This window comes from Fundulus heteroclitus, chromosome 9, assembly GCF_011125445.2.
Source record: "Fundulus heteroclitus isolate FHET01 chromosome 9, MU-UCD_Fhet_4.1, whole genome shotgun sequence".
Classification (NCBI taxonomy): domain Eukaryota; kingdom Metazoa; phylum Chordata; class Actinopteri; order Cyprinodontiformes; family Fundulidae; genus Fundulus; species Fundulus heteroclitus.
In genome coordinates this window covers 22,224,947-22,244,304 of record NC_046369.1, presented here as the reverse complement: position 1 = coordinate 22,244,304, position 19,358 = coordinate 22,224,947, and the positions used below count along the sequence as shown (strand labels likewise).

Sequence of the window (19,358 nt, the reverse complement as noted above, 5' to 3'; positions counted from 1 at the left end):
CCCACAGGGGGCTTAATCAAAAGTCACAGAGAAAGTGAAACTAGAAAAACAGATGTAGCATGTTAATCCAATTTACTGAAGTGGAAAATAAGGAAAGTTCTGAAAGTCTGCAAGGAAAATGTATTGTAGTGTTGAAACCCATGGTGCTCCAAGGTTCAACAATTGGTTGAAGCCTCCTTTGGTGTAATCTTTCCAAGAGGGATGAGAACCTCAATAGTTGAAACATACTCTTGTATTATCTTTTTAAAGCTTGGAACCATCACCTTGGTTTACTGTCAACCACAACAGCATCTCAGGCTAAGTCTCCTCCACTGCTGGTACCCTGCTTTTAGGGAGCTTTTTAAATACCTCCTCAACCTCTGCCATGGTAATTAAACAGGACTGTGCCCTCCCTGCAGGGATGATGGTGTCCAGATTCAGTCCTTAGTCTGGGGCTGTAGTCTCCCTCCCTGCCCCAGGGATTTTCCCCGTTTGTTTTTCCTCTCAATAAACTATTTTTCAGAACTTCGTTGAAGCCTGCTGAAGCCTCTTCGAAATCGTCCCACACCCAAGTTTTTGCTTACGAGGAGCTTTGTTTACTCGCTTGTTGCAAATGAACGCAGCTCATTCGAGGGATCATTTATTGCATTTATTGCAAATATGCCTCGAACATGGTCTGAAAAAAAAAAAAAATAGAAACCTTTGTACGTATATGCTCATATATGTACAAAACACTGACATTTTTAAGAACATATTAAACAAAAAACAGAACATAACAAAAAACATAAATTTAAAATACATAATTAAATATATGCATCTATCAACTTTCCCCCCTGAGAAGCCACTAAATGAACTTTGTGGTGCAAAGCGAATGCCATCTACTGTTCAAATTCAAACTGCAGTTGATAATTTCGGAGATCGTTATAAGGATTTATCTATTTATTAAGTTTGGTTCTGCAGCACTCTCTGTGGATTGTATAGCCTACATGCAGTCTGACAGACGTGAAACTTGAATTTCTACTAAACATTTTACGCCACATAAAGTAATAATTATAAATTTTTTGTATTCTGTGAAAACTTGAATTTGTTCCTCTGTTTAGCTTAGTGCAGTTCCCTCTGAATGATACACGGTATAGCACGGCTGCGTGCCGAGCAGCTGCTTTTCTCTCCAACTTAATGTTCATGCATGTTAATGCAGCCTTTGCGAACACCAGTGTGATGTGTGGGTGTGAGAGCAGAGAGCTGGGCAGCTGGATGCCAGCAGGGTAACAGATACAACCAGTTCCCTGGAGTTAAGCAGCGAGCACATGCATGTTGTCATAGCAATCACTGTGTACGTGCACCGCGTACAACCTTCAGGAGCCAAAAACATTAACGAACAGTAGCTTTTATTTTGCATAAATGTTCTAAAGAAATCATTTAGCCAGGCTTAATAAAATCCCCTAACAAAGCAGTGCATTCCCATGGTGCTTTTTTTTTGTTTTATACCCGTAAATGATCATTTTCACCCCTGAAGAATCCTCCACCTCTTCTCCACCTACACACCAGTGCGCCTCCTTGCAAAGCATGAAGCGCTGCATCGGTTTACATTGTAAAGCCGGTGGTTTACAGAGCAGTTGATGAGGGGAGAGCCTGTGAGTGGGCATCGCTGCTTCATTAGCAGCAGAAAGCTGTGTAGTGAGGACAGAGAGATCCACATGATGGAGTGAGCATCGTCTTGGACAAACAGGTGGGTGAGACTTTGGGTGTAAACAGCTTTTTCTATTTAACTGATAGAGTATATATCGAAATTACTTTTAAAATGCATTTTGTGTACAGTGTAAATGTTCTCTATCCATCTATATTGTAATTTATTATATTATTATTGTTATTTTTGTAGCATAAATCGATCGGAATGCTGGCTCACATTTCTTCTGCTTTGCTGACTTATAAATTAGGAGTTTTATAGTAGGCTAATTATTTTTATCAAATGTATATACTGACTTAAAATAGATGCTGATACATATCCCTGGGGGGACTCTGAATGAAAGACATGCACTAAAGTAAAAGTTAATGCTGCTTAAATTAGTTTTTAAATTACCTTTTAGTTTGCTTTTGCTTTGTTTGCCTCTAAAGACATTGTTTTATTCTCATATTGTTAATCAGTCAAACCTTGTCTCATAAATAGTCTGAAATTCTCGTTAAACATCATTATTCTTTGTCAATGACATACTCTGTGCCCAAGCAAATACTTGAGTGTAGTTTTTCCAGCACAATTCAGTGGTAGTACCAGTTTTATCGTGGATTTGGTAAAAAAAAAAAAAAAAAAAAAAGTAAAATCTGTTATGCTGTGAAAATGTAATTGCACCCTGAAAGATTTCTTTTATTCTAGATTGACACTCTTACATGTTTCATATCATCTAGCAAATTCTAATATCAGACAAACCAACTAAAAGCAACTATTTCAACACATCAAAAAATAAATAACTGGCTGAAAAGAAACAAAGGGATTGACTTTTATCAGTCTGGAAGGGATTTGGGATTCCAGCAAAGCTCAGTGAGCGCTATTATCCACTAATGGAGATAAAACGGAGAACATTGGTAAACTTTCCCAGGAGTGGCCTACCAACATTACTCCATGAGTGACTCATCCAGGTTACGAAAAAAAAAAAAAAAAAACACGATTTGGGGGAAACATCCTTGGAAAAGCTCTACCAGCTTTTTATCATCAGACTTTAAACCCCAATTCTGCATAGAAAGTAATGTATGTTCAGGTCATTCACATTTTCATGTAAATTGAGGGCAGTGCTTTTCATTTGGACGCATCAGTGAGTGAATAGTGATGCTTTGGTGCAAATTTGGTGGTCATGATATCTGATTAAAAAGTTTGATCAGTAAACTGTGTGTGTAACCCGTCTGGAGATGCAGTAAAAGTTGGTTTGTCCTTAGGGTGTGTGTGTGTGTTGCAGGTGTGTGTGTGTGTGTGTGTGTGTGTGTGTGTGTGTTGCAGGTGTGTGTGGATGTATGAGAAGGTCAGGCCATAGGAGAGGCCTTTTCATGTCTGCCTGTTTATGAGCACAGAGCAGAGATGTGTAACCATTGTGCGGCTCGGCTTCCGGACCTCACACACTAACACAGCTCTGAGACGTTGCAGTGTTTTTCTGGCCGAGCTCTGACCGTCACTTGACTTTGTTTGGGTTGCTTGACAGAGACTGTAACCATGAGTGGTGAGTAGTCAATGAAAACCTTAAATTATACCTGACTGTCAGAGAGAAATACTTATTCAGAGCCTTTTGCTCGGGTGTTATGAATGAATCATAGGAGATGCTCTGTATTTGTAAAGGCAACATGTACTTGTTTTATTGTTGAGGAGCTATTAGTATTTCATTGTTGAATCTTACATTAACATTATAATTATATAAAACAAGACTGAGGCCAAATGTTGGGATCCGTTTACGTTTCAACATGGTAGCCTGAACTTGGGGTGTGTAATTGGCACCACTTTCCACCATCCTTTCTTCCACTTAATGTTCACATTAATGTTCTCATATTCAGTGTTTGGTCATATCTGAGAGTTCAGCGGTTTTGTGACTTTTGTAGCGATCCTCTTGAAGTGGCTAATTTTAAGTATTTTGCCGCTCATTGGAAATAATCACCATCTGTGCTATAAAGCAATAACAGCATGACCAATATCCATTTATATGTAACAAACATGCATGTTACATGTTTGTTTGCATTTTACATGCAAAATGTGCATTTTAAATTGACTTTTTTTTTTTTTTTTACTGTTATGTGACTTTTTGATCCACAAAGATGGACAAAACAACCTTTTCAGTAAAACTAGTGGGATTTAAAACCATTGCGCAGCTCTGTTAGTAAAACAAATGAATTGTCTTTAACATCACGCTACAAGGCTGGACATGAAGGTGGTCTGAGCTCTATGGTTGTACATTTATTGTGGCTTTCAGCTTTAAAATCTAGAGCTCACTGCATGCATAGTGCTGCTCTCCATACCTAGATAATAGCAGTGTGTGGTTTTTGCAGCTGACTGTGCTCAGTTGTAATCGTAGCTGGTCCATCTGCTCAGTCGTGGAATCAGAGAGAACCAAATGCTTTTAGCTTTTTTTCATCTGGAGCAACATATCCTTGGCACGTTGTTCCTGTTAAATTAACACGTGGAGAAAGAACATGTTTATAATTGACAGAGAAAGGATGTCTGCCCGCTGAGAAGACTGACCTGAGTTGGTAGACGACTAATTTATGTATCTTTTGCAACAAAAAGAATGCTTTTAAGATTAAAGACGCCAGCGTATGAATTAATTCTGGGTCACCACTGACAATTTTTACCCTCATTTGGAGTCATGCATTGCTATTTCATTCCAACCAGCTACTATTTTGTTCACACACACACACACACAAAAGTACAATTTGTACTCATTTACTCATCAATTGCAAATCATTTTGTTGCCATTGGTAAGTGACTTAATTAAATTCTTTCTATTTTTGACCATTATGGTTATTATTCTGATGCCAGTTTGGGCTTGATGATTAACATGAAATATGACTCTTTAGGACGACAAATCAAACCAAAATAACATGGAAGGACCGGAGGAAGATAGTGACATAACTGCATTTTTCCTAACAGTAAACTATTGGTAGAGTATGGAAGATTACGTTAAATCATCTGTGGTTGGCTCATTGACTGCTAAAGAATGCCTCAGGGTCTGTGGTTCTTTCTAACCTTACCTGCAAAATGAATTCTCACAAAAAACCCTAATATCTCACCCACACCGTGTTTAAAAATAATACCAAACACAAGAGAGATTTTTTAGAAACGTTTTCATCCACACCAACCGCAGAAATACGGCACCGAGCGTTTTGTTAAATACACCAGACACATAGAGGGAAGTGTAGCGCAAAACTGAAACTTATGTCAGCCAATCAGAATCCTTCAAAATAACCACGACTCCCTGTTAGGAATGAATCATGGCGCCGGGAAGTTGGATCTTGTGGACAGATAAAGAATTTGAGTTTCTTTTAAACAACGTATCAGAATATAAAGTCAATAATGACGATGTCGATTGGGAGTAATTTTTAACTCCACCGTACGGCCAAGTGTATAAACAATGGTGGCACATGTGTGACGCAGCGCAGCAATATTCGTCACAGACCGCAGACATTAATATCCGTCTTTTCACACACAGGTTCTAAACTGGAGCGTTTATAAATCTACACTTTGGCCGGAGTTTTTAGGATCATTAATTTTAAGGGATGTACAACGCCGTTCATCTGTGGCTGAAAGGCGTAACCGCATAAAAATCTGTCCCCCTGGATGGTGTCACAGCTAATAGAACGCTAGACCAGTTGTACCTTCTATGAAGAGAAAACAGACATGGAGAACATAAAGTTAAAAGTTTAAATAACAACAAACAATGCAAATTGGAGAACAGTAGGAGAACTCAGCAGAGTGAGAGAAATAGGGAACGGTTCGCTCCTATGCCACACTGCTCTGACGATGGCATTTTATGAGCAGGGAGGGGCTAAGCCCTGAGTGGCAGCTATTCACATGGACCTGCATGCAAGTTAATCAAAAAAGATACTTTCAGTTCTTCACATCACTATTTTTTTAGTTCTTTCTATCTAAAATAATTGCATTTTGCATATTGATCCTTTGAACAAAACTACAAAGAAAGAAAAAAAAAATGAAAATAATAATCAACATAAATAAACTGAAGTGCACAAAAAAGTGAAAAAAAAATGTTAAACGGAACAAAACAAGGATAAAACTGAAGCCAAAACCTATAAACAGATGCCATGATTTCACAGTTCAGTGTAAATATCTTTAAGAACTGAGATTTGTTTTGAGGAATTTGGGATAGCTTTACAAACACCATTTGCTATCGGTAAAAAAAACAAAAAAAAAACAGCTCACAATACAAAGCACAAGTGAAAATTATAACACAATTTTAATAATGTTTCAATTATAAATTGCTGAATTAAAAATCAATAAAGTTTTGGACAATTGGTTGTTAATGTTGTGTTAACTAGCTATCACTGACAGATTAAATGGACTGAATTTATATAGTGCCTTTCCAGTAATACTGACCACTCAAAGCGCTTTACACTAGAGCCATTCACCCAATCACAGTCACCTTCATACACAACGACGTGAAACTGGAATCAAATCCAAAACCATCACTAACGTAACGTCACTGGGAGTCCAGCTGTGAAACTCCTCGTTCCTAGGAGCTGTCGTGAAAATGCGCTAATGCTGTGCATTCTGGGTTTCAGAGTTTGTTTTGTGTGTCCAGTTCAGTCATTGTTCTCCACCCATGACTGGATGCAACAGATCTGATCATGAGAACTGCATATTTTAATCCACCTTTTCATTTGCCATTAGCAAAACCAAATTATTTATTTGGAACAGTGGTGGATTCCTCTTTGAATTTGTGGTTTGTAAAACATTACATTTTATTTTATAGAGGGTTTGTGGCACTGTGCTGTCCAAGATCTCACAAAAAGATATTATATAGCAATAAAATATGTTTTTTATGCAGCATATATATATATATATATATATATATATATATATATATATATATATATATATATATATATATAATGTTAGATTTATTGATCAATGGGAAAAAATATTTATATCAGTGAAAAATAATGTTGCACAAATGAGAAATAACTGCAGTCAAGTGTTTAAGTGTCCAAATCACAAAGATGATCTTAAAATAATTATATAAAGAGATGACAACGTCAATGAGTGAAAGCGCGGGAAGTCCAGTCTGTTTGCAAAGGGTGTTGTTTAAGAGGAAGCAGGTTGGCAGCCCAGATAGGAAGAAGTAAGACCAACAGCCACGTGTTACTACTTGCACAAAGACGAAAGACAAACACGGTAAGACTCGACTAATCTTTGTACTCTGCTGTCACATCTGTTTTCAGTTGTGACATATAACAAAACATTTAAATTAGTTTATTTCAAAACAGGAGGTTCATGCTGCTGTAGTGACAATTAGTGAGTCAGATGAGAGTTTTTTTTTCAGCTGTAGTTACTGGTAACAAACCCACAGACAGAATCAGCAAAAAAAGAAAGCTGAATCAGCACCTGCAGTTTGGGTTTTTTACTAAAGCTAAAACAATATAATTGTTTGTATTATTTGTTGTGAAATTTGTAACATGTTCTGGTGTGCATAAAAATCCAGTCATGTTGTTTCAAAGTAAAATAACAGCTCAATGGAGAAACTGTGAATGGCTATCTACAACAGGACACAACATTTGGCTTTAAGTGAGGTGAGAATGTTGAACTGCCTGTTACTGCTTATCTCTTTACGTTCTTATGTTTATCTTTGTTGCTCCATCAATTTACTCAACAAGAAGTCAGAAAATAGTGGAAAAAGCAACCTTTTTAGTTTTATTTTAGTTGAAATTATTCTAAATACTATTTCCATAAAAAAAACTTGTTTCAAAATAATAATACATTTATTTTGTCATTCCACCATACCTGCCAAAGAAATGTGTCCTCTGCATTTAACCCATCCCATTCAGGAAGCAGTTGGGTGCCAAAGTGCAACGCCCGGAGAGCATTCTGGTGCTGGTTCATGGACCCTGAGGGGAAGTCTGTAGGATTCAAACCAGGGATTTGTGCCTTTTACAGGACACAAGCCCTGTGCTCTAAGCACTAAGCCACCTCTCCCCCAAATGACACAAATTATGTATTGTTGAGACTTTTTTCTAAACATAAAGCTAAGTTAACTAACAAGGATGCCTGTTAATTGACAATGACAATAATCAACTGCCCTAACATGAAGTGTCCTTCAGAGATACACCATCACTATCCACACCATGTTTAATCTTTGGTCACCGCTTAGTTTTGACTTGCAGTACTGCACAGATGCTAAGATCTAGTCCTTGTCGGGGTCTCTCCCTGTGATCTTCCATCCAAGACACATCCTACAGAATAGGGACAAATATTCATTTTTTTAACTTTATTGGCTTAAAGTATAACAACTAAGGCAATTTACAGACAACAAAAACATAAAAGGTCTTGAGATTGGACTCGATGAACACTTATGAAAACAAACAATGAATACATGTATGCATAATTTATGCAGACACTTTTGGAGCTAGTCTGCCATTACCCTCTCTAACATAGAAAGTATTCCTGGATCAGTGCTTCTTCGTTCTTGTTGTGTTTCTGCTCTGTCTTCTCAAACTCCGAGTCGGTCGATGGAGATGACCGTTCACACCGAGCCTGGTTCTGCTGGAGGTTTCTTCCTGTTAAAGGGGAGTTTTCCTCTCCACTGTCGCTTCACGCATGCCATCGACAATGCAGACGGCTGTCCTCTGTGGCTCTACGCTGTTTCAGGAGGAACAAATGCTGCAAGTCAATGACTCGATGCAATCTGCTGGGTTTCTTTAGATAGGAAACTTTTTGACCAATGTGTCTGTGAGATTTGATGGAATTGACTTTGTAAAGAGCCTTGAGAGGAGATGTGTTGTGAATTGACATTATTAAAAATAAAATTTAATTGAATTGAACAGAATCAGGCTACACATCGAAAACTAACCAAACAGAAAGGACCAGTCGGTCCATGGGGAGATTTCTCCTTAGAATGTCCTCAATCTGTTTATGAACTAAATATTCTTTTCAATCATCTTTCAGTCTCCCATGAGACCTGCCTCCTGGACCAGGTGCTGGAGCTTATTATGAGCGAGAAACCAGCCAACAGTGCAAGTCTTTTCCTGAACGAGGACGCAGAAAAACCAGCGTTGCCGGACAAAGTTGACCTCGGGAGGCGCCTTCGCAGAGCCATGGAGAGGAGAGCCAGCGGCATGAAGCAGAGGATCGGCTCCATCGGCAGAAAAAGCCTCAAGGGTTTCTTCAGGAGGAACCTGTTTGTTTTGTTCACCGTCGCCGCCGTGGCTCTGGGTCAGTGGAGACGAAAACACGTTGCACCGGTATCTCAGTGGACGTATCAGTTGGATCTATGTAACTTTATTCATTTGTTTGCATGTGTGGGATTTTTTTTTCTGTTCAGGTGTAATGCTGGGCTTTGCTCTACGCCCCTACAACCTGTCCCTCAGGGAAATAAAATACTTTTCCTTTCCTGGGGAGCTCCTGATGAGGATGCTGAAGATGCTGGTGCTGCCTCTCATCGTTTCCAGTTTGGTCACAGGTTGGGTTCTGACGAGTACCGATAAATACTTAAATACCAGGCATTGAAATGGTTTTCATAGCTGAAATATATTTCCACATCTTTTCTTATCTTTTCGTTGTCTCCTTGTTAATTTTACTTAGAATTTAGAAATGGTACATTTTCACAATAGTTAACTTTAAATTTACAGCATCCAAACACTTTTTTCCACGTCACAGGCATCTCCTCATTGGACAGCAAAGCATCTGGCAAGATGGGTGTACGCGCGGTGGTCTACTACATGGTGACCACCCTGATCGCAGTGTTTATCGGCATCGTGATCGTCATGATCATCCGGCCGGGGAGAGGCAGCAGGGACAGTCCTGTGGTGAAAAATGGAAATATTGAACCAATTCAAGCTACTGATGCTTTTTTGGACCTCGTCAGGTAAGGCCTCAGAGGTTTTGGTGGGATCAACATATTTGCCCGAAATATTGCAAGACGCAGTGCACAACGGGGATTTGAAAAGTCTACACACCCTTTTCAAAGTACCTGTTTTTACTGATGTAAAATAAAGAGAACTTGATAAATATGTTGGAAATGCTTTCTACTTTTAGTGAGACCTGTATCCTGGGCATTTAAACTGAAAAATGTAAGCCAAGCTGTTAGGTGGAACACAGAAAACAAAAAAGCTGCAACAAGCTAATTAGGTGTGTTTTGTTGTTGTAATTTATTGTTAGCATTCAGACTGGTGGAAATCTGTCAGAAGGCCACATCTCGACTTGACAATAATTTCCCACTCCAATGTGCAAAACTTCTCGGCCATTGCAAAACTTTGATGTTCATCTGGTGGAGCCATTCTTATGTTGATTTGACTCCCAGTGATGCTAAAATACAGCGGCCGTGTTCAGCTTTCCAGTAGGCGTCTGAAAGGTTTGGGTCAAAACTGGTACGTGGAAATGATCCATGAAAACTTCAGCAACACTTGAAGGTTCGGGAGCAAACTTTATTGACAGGCCGACGCGTTTCGGCTTGTGGCCTTCTTCATGGTCATTACCCTGAAGAAGATATTTGGAAGTGCTCATAACTTAATCCAATCTGACAAAAAAGTTCACTTCCATCTGAAGAAAATAAGCCCCAAGCATAATCCTGCCACCACTGTAATTCCCAGTATGGCAGTGTTTTTTTTTTCTTCTGTTTTTTTGTGTGTGATAATATAATGTTTCCAAGCTCCCATGGAACTTAAGTGAGAAAAGAAAAGAATGATTACCTGCCCAGGTAGATGTGATCGGTCCTTGTGTGCATTCATGTGGTTCCTGCTCCTCATCTGTTCATTGCAAAACATTTAAACAAATGAACTCTTTGTTATTCTAATAGAGTACAGTCGATAAATTCTTGCTGCACTTTCTGCTCTGCTGTCAGTCTCTCGGCGTTGTCCGTCGCCAGTTTAAGTCTTGTCCTCTTGTCAGTGTCCAGGTTTTTCAATGTATCTCTTATTCCACATTTTCTTCTGTTACTCCTGACTGATGCTGTTGTCTCATAAGATAATTTTTGATCCTTTATAAGCTATGGATTTAGCTGAAGAATGTAAATGCAAAAAAAAATCCTACTAACACAACTGAACATCATTCATTGTTAATTAGAGTAACTAAAATTGTTGCCGGGGGAACCCACACAGACTGAATACAGGAAATGAATCAAAAGATATAAGTATTAGTTTATGGCTGAGCACATTTATGCAACCAGGGAGTGGCAGTTTTTTTTTTATTTTTGGACTTTTACCCCCCAGCAGATTTGACGTTTCTTTTCAGTTGAATTGTATGGAATATATTTCACACTAAAGGTTGATTTTAATCATTTATTATATCACAAAAACAGATATTTTACCAGCGGTCTGTACACTATTTGTATCCACTGTACTGCTTAATGATTAATTTGGACACTGGTACAGTAGTATTTGTGATATTTCAAACTGTTTTAACTAATCTGAAGGTTTTGTCTTTCCATCTAGGAACATGTTCCCCCCCAATCTGGTAGAAGCATGTTTCAGTCAGGTAAATCTGTTTTTGTTTCTCCCAGTTCTGGTCTGTATTACAATTAAATAAAAGACTTCTGCCAATTAACACAACGTGTAAAAGTATTCATGTCCTTTTGATAACTTGACCCATGGGTTTATCTGCAGCATAAAACGGTGTACAAGACGATTGTTCGCACAAGGAACGTCACCGTGTCTATGAACCTCACTGACTCGCTCAACTTAACAGACTCTGACCTGAGTGAAAACCTCACAAGGGTGTTACACACCATACAGGTAAATTCAAATCAAGACATAATCTTCTATTTTTAAGTTTCAAGCCCTACATCTGTATTATAAACAGCTGTTTCTGTTGCCTTCTGCAGGAGACGGTGGAGGAAATTGTCCCTGTAACTAGTTCCTCAGCTGGGGTGAACGCTCTGGGTCTGGTGGTCTTCTCCATGTGTTTCGGCCTGGTCATTGGCAACATGAAGGAGCAGGGACAGGCTCTTAAGCAGTTCTTTGACTGCTTAAACGAAGCTATAATGAGGCTGGTAGCCATCATCATTTGGTAAATAAAAGCCCAATTCCAACTCTTTATGCAAAATGGATTTTTCTAACTTGTTTTAAAAAATGAAATGTTGGTTATTAATTAGACATACTCGACAATTCAAAGTCCCTCAGAGGCATTTTGTCATGTTTGTTTATTGCAGTACACAATGTTCCTGTCTGAATCACCTCCTTCTGCAGGTACGCTCCTGTTGGAATCATGTTTCTGATTGCTGGGAAAATAGTGGAGATGAAGAATCTGGCAGAAGTGGGCGGTCAGCTGGGGATGTACACAATATCCGTCATTGTGGGTCTTCTAATCCACGGACTCTTTGTCCTCCCGCTGCTCTACTTTCTGGTTACCAAAAGAAACCCCTACAGTTTCATCGGCGGCCTGCTGCAGGCCCTCATCACTGCTTTAGGGACATCCTCAAGGTGAGTTACATCAAGTAAAGGGTTCTTAGTTGGCTTATTTCTCTCAGAATCAGGTTTATTTGCTAAGTTCTGGACACAAACAAGGAACTTTGGTTCCACTTTGCCCTCAATAAAGACGTCTGTCTGTCTGTGTTCTTATTAGTGTTGCGCCGATGCCATTTTTTGGCCCCGATACCTGGCTGTGCAGTATTGGCCGATACCGATGCCATCTGTTTGAAATTCATGTGTGTGTGTGTATATATGAAGAACTGCATACTACTGAGGGTAGTAGAACTTTTTATTGCCTACCTGGAATGGGTGACAATAGTTGAATAAACCTTTGGCTCTCAAAGGCCAAAATAGTGCAACATTTGTGAAATAATAACATGTATAATAGTAGTGCAACAGTAAGACAGCAAAATTACATTAATAATTGAATAATCTCTTTTAAACCCTGAGTTTTGGCTCTCAAACGCCAAAATAGTGGAACTTTCATGAACTTATATAACATGTATAATAGTAGTCGGGAGAGAGAAGGCTGCGTTCAAGTGACATGCAAACATAAAAATGGTATCGGTGCCCTATTTGTTGGTACTCGCCAATACCGATACCACCATTTTATTGCTGAATCGGAGCCCCGACCAATACTGGTATCGGTATCAGTGCAACAATAGTTCTTATGTAAATATGTATATACATATGATTGTATAAAGAGGAAGACATGGTTGGATTGGTGCAAATAAGCAAGGTATTTATCTGGGTATTCTGTTCAGTGTTCGTCGGATTGACAGCCTGGGGGAAGAAACTGTCTCTGTGGCAGCTGGTTTTTGTAAATAGAGCTCTGTTGTGTAGACGCGAAGGTAGAAGTCTACATAGTTTGCATGCAGGATGCTAGGTGCCCTTTTCTTGACCCCAGACCTGTATAAATCCTGAAATGAAGGTATATCAGCCTTGATGATTCTCTCTGCTGTCCCTATTGTTCCTTTAAGGTGAACCTGCCATGTTTTCTGGGCCTTGTCCAGGACAGTGTGTATGTGTGAGGACCACTCAAGACTCTTTATTGTCAATATGTGCTACCATAGAAAACTTTTCGATGAGACAGACACCGGCTAAGAATGCACACAGATTACATGTAACACGCAGACACAAGAAGACATAATATTTCCACACTTTTTAATGAAAACAGTTGATTGCACTGACCAATAGGCTTCCTGAAAAGCTTAAAACATAGTATTTAGGGTCTCATAAGACCCGTTTCTTAGTCCAAAAAGTCCAGAAGCAGTTTCTTTGCTACAAATATAGATTACTGTGTTGTGGCATGAATGAATCCGCTGAACTCTCTATCGTTGATACACTCATGCTCACAGTAAATACTGGGCAATCATTTTAAACCTTCCTTTTACAGAACTGTGCAATCTGCATGGATGGGTGTCTAGCCAGACAATTCCCTGAGAAACCAGAGTGTGCAAAAAGGCAGTAGAGTGTTTGTAACATATAACAAGCATCATTGATTCTCAGCAGGGGGCGATAACCCTTACAGCTTTTGGTAAAAACTGTTTTTGACTTTTGGTTTTTGATTTAGTGTTTCTGAAGCATTTACCTGGTGGAAGAAGGTCAAACAGTGCACTGTATTGGATCTCATCCTTGTTGGATATTACACCAACCACAGTGGTGTCACCTGTAAACTTCACATGCATCTTTGTGGGCTGGAGAGCAGAGTAGTCGTGTCTGAGTTGCCCTGCTTGGCCTATTACCTTCACAATCCAATCTCTGATAAGGGAAAGACAGTGGACAGCGGATGGACTGTTACCACAGACGCCATAATATCTACATAATATTTCTTTTTTTTTTTCTTTCCACTCTCCGTTGCAGCTCTGCTACACTGCCCATCACCTTCCGATGTCTTGAGGAAAACAATCATGTTGATAAGAGAGTGACACGCTTCGTCCTTCCTGTGGGAGCCACCATCAATATGGACGGGACCGCTCTCTATGAGGCTGTGGCGGCCATCTTTATTGCTCAAGTCAATGACATGGACCTGAACTTTGGGCAGATTCTCACCATCAGGTTGACAAATTTTCATCAATATCTAATAACAAAATACACAGCGTGATGAAAGAGTGGAATTCATGTTTTACCTAAATGATTAAACTTTTTGTTTGTAGAATTTGTTGATTATTACAAGAGATATTTGAAGCCAGCTCACCAAACCTTCCAGTATGTTGTCTAAAAGGTCTTCAATAAGAAATGTGAACACATCTGTTAATCTTATCTTAGTGTATTATGCTGCAATACAATTTCAGAAGTTTGGATATCAGACCTAAAAACCTTAATTTTATGAAGCCACTGTAATTTAATCATCAAATAACAGAAAATAAATATATATCTTTGTTAATTAAATTTTTTATTTCTTGAAATGTACATTATATATATATATATATATATATATATATATATATATATATATATATATATATATATATATATATATATATATATATATATATATATATATATATATATATATATAGTTTTCTGTCAGTTGTCCAGGTATTTTATTTGTAAAATCTAATGCCGATCAAAGTTTTTGTCACCTCTGCATTTTCTGTTTTGTAATCAGAACAAGGGAATTTGGCACAAAACAACAACATTCATTGATGCACAACTGATAAAAGTGTTTAAAGAAATGTAGGTGTTTGGCAAGGCTCCATTAATTTATTACAGGTTTACAAACTTTGGTGGAAATATTTAATGTGAACTAAAAGATTAGGTGAGGTGAAAAGAAAATATCCAGATTTACAGCTGATTTCTCTTCTTAAGCCCCTCATTGTCCTTCAACTTTTTGCAAAGAACTTACTTGTGGCTCTAGCTTAGGATTTTCTGCAAGCATGTGTTCCATTGGACGTGTTTTCTGATTAAGTTATCTTAAATATGATGTGAATGTGTAACACAGTTTGTAGTAGGTAGTGTAATATCTCCTTGTTTGGTTTCATCACTCTACTACACTACTAAGAGTGCACATGTGCTGTTTGTTTCCCTTTATTAAATGTCTCCACTCTCCTTTCCATCTCTCCCACCTCCCACTCAGTATCACAGCAACGGCTGCCAGCATCGGAGCTGCAGGCATCCCTCAGGCTGGCCTGGTGACCATGGTGATCGTATTGACATCGGTGGGACTACCCACAGAGGATATAACACTGATCATCGCCGTGGATTGGTTCTTGTGAGTTCCCACTAAATGTCAGCTTGATGGGGATTGGTCTGGGACTGCCAGCCTAAATGTCATTGTAGAGCTTCAGAGAGCCCAGAAACTGCACATCTACAAAGGTTATTGATACATAATGCAAGGCAACAGATTAGAAAGCCTGGGAGGATATTTGTAGTTGATAAATGCCAATGTTTTTGGTTGGTATAGGCAGTGATGGTTCTTGCATCTTGCCCAAGGCATAACCCATTTTCTGTTGTCCAAAAAGCCAGACCCACTGTCCCACATACAACCAAATACACACGTCTGAAGGTCATTCTATAGACATGTGCAGTTGGTATAACTTTACTGAAACATTAAGAGCTAAATAAACATTTATCTATTTAGTAGTGTGCCTTTAAAAATGAATTATCAAAGGGCAGACGGACAAGTAGACTTTTGGAAGGATCCTTAAAATGTTTTGACCCAAATGTTAAGGAGATGTACAGTATATTGTGTTTTTGTAGATCTAGGAAAATCATATGACAAGGTGCTGCGAGAGGATATGTGGTATTGCATGAGTAAGTCTTGACCAGCAAAAAAGTACGTTAGAGTAGTGCAGGACCTGGAGGAGAGCTGTAAGACAGCGGTGAGGTGAGCTGTAGGTGTGACAGAGGAGTTCAAAGTGGAAGTGGGACTGCATCAAGTATCGACTCTCAGACCCTCAGACAGATTGACAGATGAGGTTAGACAGGAATCTCCATGGACTACGATGTTGGTGGATGACATTGTGATCTGTGATGAGAGCAGAAAAAGGGTGGAGGGAAACCTAAAGATATCAAGGTTTGTCCAGGAAAGAAGACGAATGAAGGTTAGCTGTAGCAAGACAAAATGCATGTGTGTGAATGACAGAGACCCAAGTAGAGCTGTGGGGTTACATCAAGCAGAGATGAAAAAGATGGAGGATTTTAAGCACTTGGGATCAAATGTCCACAGCGATAGCGAGTGTGAACAGGGGATGAAGAAATGTCCAAGCAGGTTGGAACGGGTGGCGAAAAGTTGAAGTTGATTGAGTTGATCAAATGCTGTCCAGCCCGCTTGAAAAATATTGAAATAACCCTTAAATTTGGTTAAATAGACCCTACAAATCTGTTGTCAACCACAGTATCATTGGGCAGCCCCTGTGCACAATCATATTTCCTACAGTACTTGTGCAGGGCACAGGTCCTTGTTTTCTGTATATGTAAATAAACAAGAGAAGACAATTTAGTGGCCCAGCTGACATAACATTCTTTTTTGAGTGCTCATGGTGCTTTGCCAGTCTGGGTAGTGGGCCATCAAGCCCACATCAATAGCCTCAACCTTTTAGCCTTCTTTTACTTATTCCATCAAATTAATATCTTCTCTTTCTTTCAATACTACAGAGATCGTTTGCGCACCACTACCAATGTGCTGGGTGACTCGCTCGGTGCTGGCATCGTGGAATACCTTTCCCGTGAAGAACTGCAGAATCAAGATGCTGATTTGCGTAACTCTGTGATTGAGGAGAACGAGAAGCCGTACCAGCTCATCTGCCAGGACAACGACACCGTCAACCACCTTAACAATGAGACCACAATGTGAGGACAGTTGTTTTCACCCGAAATGACTTCACATACCGATGGCATTTCAGCAAGAGAGTGAGGACCTTTGAGATACAGAACTTTCTTAAGGACCTAATAGTAAGTGAAGAAATGGGTCAACTGAGCACCATCTTGTTTTTACAAATACAACAAGGCTTTCTTAAATTCCCACTAAGTAAAGTTTTTACTATATATAATATAGTAAAATATATTATAATATATCCTCTTCTAAGTCCCTGTGATGGTAATCTAAGTGTTTATGAGACGATTGAGGTGTCTGTCATCTACCCCTAGTGCCTCTGGCCGAAAAAACAGACTTGCAACTTTCTGCGCATCAACCCAGAGGCGGTGTTGCGTCTCTGTTCTCGTTCTTGTCGTAAGACAAACAACTTTACGGCAGCCCAATGTAAGGCCATTGGCATCAGGAACACAAATGACAACACCAATGACTTGGTAACACTGTTCCCAAGTCTGCTTATTATAAGCAGCATATAGATTGTTTTTTTCTTGTTGGTCTCTCGTAAATTTCATGAGTGGCAGTTTGCGGATTATTATGCTTTTTTTTACTGTGAAGTCTCTTATTTGCGCAACAAATAAACAACTAGTTCAAGAGCTATAAATAGCCCCCCCCCTCTCTCTCTCTCTCTCTCTTTCCTAAATAAGATAAAATAGACTCACCCAAGCTGCATTGCGCTGGGCTCACTCTGAGCCGCGTTTATCCATGAATTTATGACAGTGCTACTTTTAAAAGGTCCTGTTGGGGGACAGACACTCAAAAAATATTTTATATGGCTTTAAACAATAACCAGACTCTTGCCAGATTGATGTATTTACGCTGAGCTCTACACATCGATCTGGGATTGCTCCTTTGGACATGTATTTCAGGAGGAGGGGCCTTATCACAAATCCTTGCATATGAATGGATAAACCACTTGTCTGCCATCTTTACTGACGTGCTACAGGCTCTTGCCAAACCCAGTCGGGAGAAAGGCGAAAATATCGTTTCCACCAACAAAAGCCTTCAAAGCCGTTCTCTGGTGTTCTTTTAAAGAATTAATATTCAGTAGACTGGACATCACTGATGAAATAACAGCATCAATGTTACCACTTGCTTCCTCGCTGCGAGCCGCAATTGACCCTTTGCTAAGGCGCGCCCCCCTTGTTTACTGTTGCTATGCCTGGCAAACATTGTTGGCCGCCCGCATATTGTCATGGATTCCACAGTGATTTTTGAGAAAGATATTCCGAAGGAAGTCTTTTAAATTTTTTGGTGTGGTGTATCAAAAATATCACACCAAAGAGGACCAGACAGAAAGGACTGCAATGTGCATATGAAAAATATATTCACAGCATCATTTGTCAGCGGAGTAATGTTGATGAAGAGGACATAAAAATCGAAGCAAGGACATTCACCATTCATATTGCAAGATACAGGCACCCCCCGTGTCTTGACAATTCAAATACAAAACAAATGTATAAAGGATGTTCTTGCATCGTAGAGTAAGGAAATATATTATTTTATTATAATCCAACTTTCTTCTTTCAATCAGAAAGCTATAAACTAGATTTCGGTATCTGTTATGCTAGCCGGCTGCTTAATGTGTTCTTTTTCTTTATAGCGCCTCGGGATATTGTTTGCACATGGTGGGTTTGTTCAATATGCAGTTCATATCTACCTTAAAAACAAAACAAAAAACTTTGAACGGATTGTCTACTACTGTCGTGTAGCCAATAACTGTGTGCTAGTTAGCGTTAGCATCTTGCCTTGGAACAAAATTAGTAATCTTTCGTGATCTTTGATGGATCCAGCTGCTCATAGAGTCTTCCACATTGTTTAATCCATATTTGATATCGCTCCAGGTCTGTCTTGGGTTTTGGGAAAGCGAAAAATTCAACAGTACCCGAACGTTCATGATATCTTTCATCAGACTTGCAAGTCCCGTACAGAGACCGCCTCTGCAGTTTTCGAAGGAAGTGAACGTTTGCCAGGCCCTCCCCTCTCAGTTACGCTTGCTAATGTATGATTGGTCATGGGCGGGACTCAGCGAAGGGTCAATTGTTGTCTGAATCAAAACAGTCGCTTCTCTTAAGCCGGGCGTACACTGTACGAGTTTTTCCCCTTTTCGGGCCGATTCTTCAGTCGTGCGAGCATTTTTTGAATCGGCCGAATTTCAGCTTGATCGTAGAGGGGGGGAGGAGGGGGGGACTGGCTTCTCACGACTACCTCCAGATCAGGAATCGGACGATCGGTGAAAATCAAACATGTTTGAAATTCAGTCGGCTGTCGTGAGGTTTTCGTGAGCGCATCCTGCTGTTCAAGCAGAGCTACGAGGGGGCGCCCTCCCCTCCTCTCCGTCCCCGCCAGCGGAGGGAGGGAAGCGGGCGTCCCTGAAGCAACCTCCGGCCGGTGTTGGGGAGGGCGAGCCGTCAGGTCCGCGCAAGGCGCTGGCCGCCTGTTTCGGCACTCCTCCGCT

General features: G+C 39.7%; 1 protein-coding gene across 3 annotated transcripts; it reads left to right on the top strand.

Annotated features, from left to right (window-relative positions):
• Nucleotides 1–1,511: 1,511 nt before the first annotated feature.
• slc1a6 (solute carrier family 1 member 6) lies at nt 1,512–18,967 on the top strand. 3 transcript variants are annotated; one of them, XM_036141244.1, is made up of 11 exons: nt 1,512–1,708; nt 8,630–8,896; nt 9,006–9,143; nt 9,341–9,548; nt 11,113–11,155; nt 11,284–11,412; nt 11,502–11,686; nt 11,866–12,099; nt 13,951–14,145; nt 15,167–15,301; nt 16,687–18,967. In XM_036141244.1, exons 2-11 carry the CDS (start codon nt 8,674–8,676, stop codon nt 16,883–16,885), a joined length of 1,689 nt encoding a protein of 562 aa, XP_035997137.1. In that variant the 5' UTR covers nt 1,512–1,708; nt 8,630–8,673; the 3' UTR covers nt 16,886–18,967. The 3 variants fall into 3 exon arrangements, with proteins under 3 accessions (XP_035997137.1, XP_035997136.1, XP_035997138.1); XM_036141243.1 differs by lacking the exon at nt 1,512–1,708 and adding an exon at nt 3,070–3,185; XM_036141245.1 differs by lacking the exon at nt 1,512–1,708 and adding an exon at nt 6,762–6,862.
• Nucleotides 18,968–19,358: the final 391 nt, after the last annotated feature.

Coding starts and splice junctions, on each gene's coding strand:
- slc1a6 (XM_036141243.1), top strand. Junction 11,687..11,865: donor CTGGTAGCCATCATCATTTG/GTAAATAAAAGC, acceptor CTCCTTCTGCAG/GTACGCTCCTGTTGGAATCA. Junction 15,302..16,686: donor ATCGCCGTGGATTGGTTCTT/GTGAGTTCCCAC, acceptor TCAATACTACAG/AGATCGTTTGCGCACCACTA.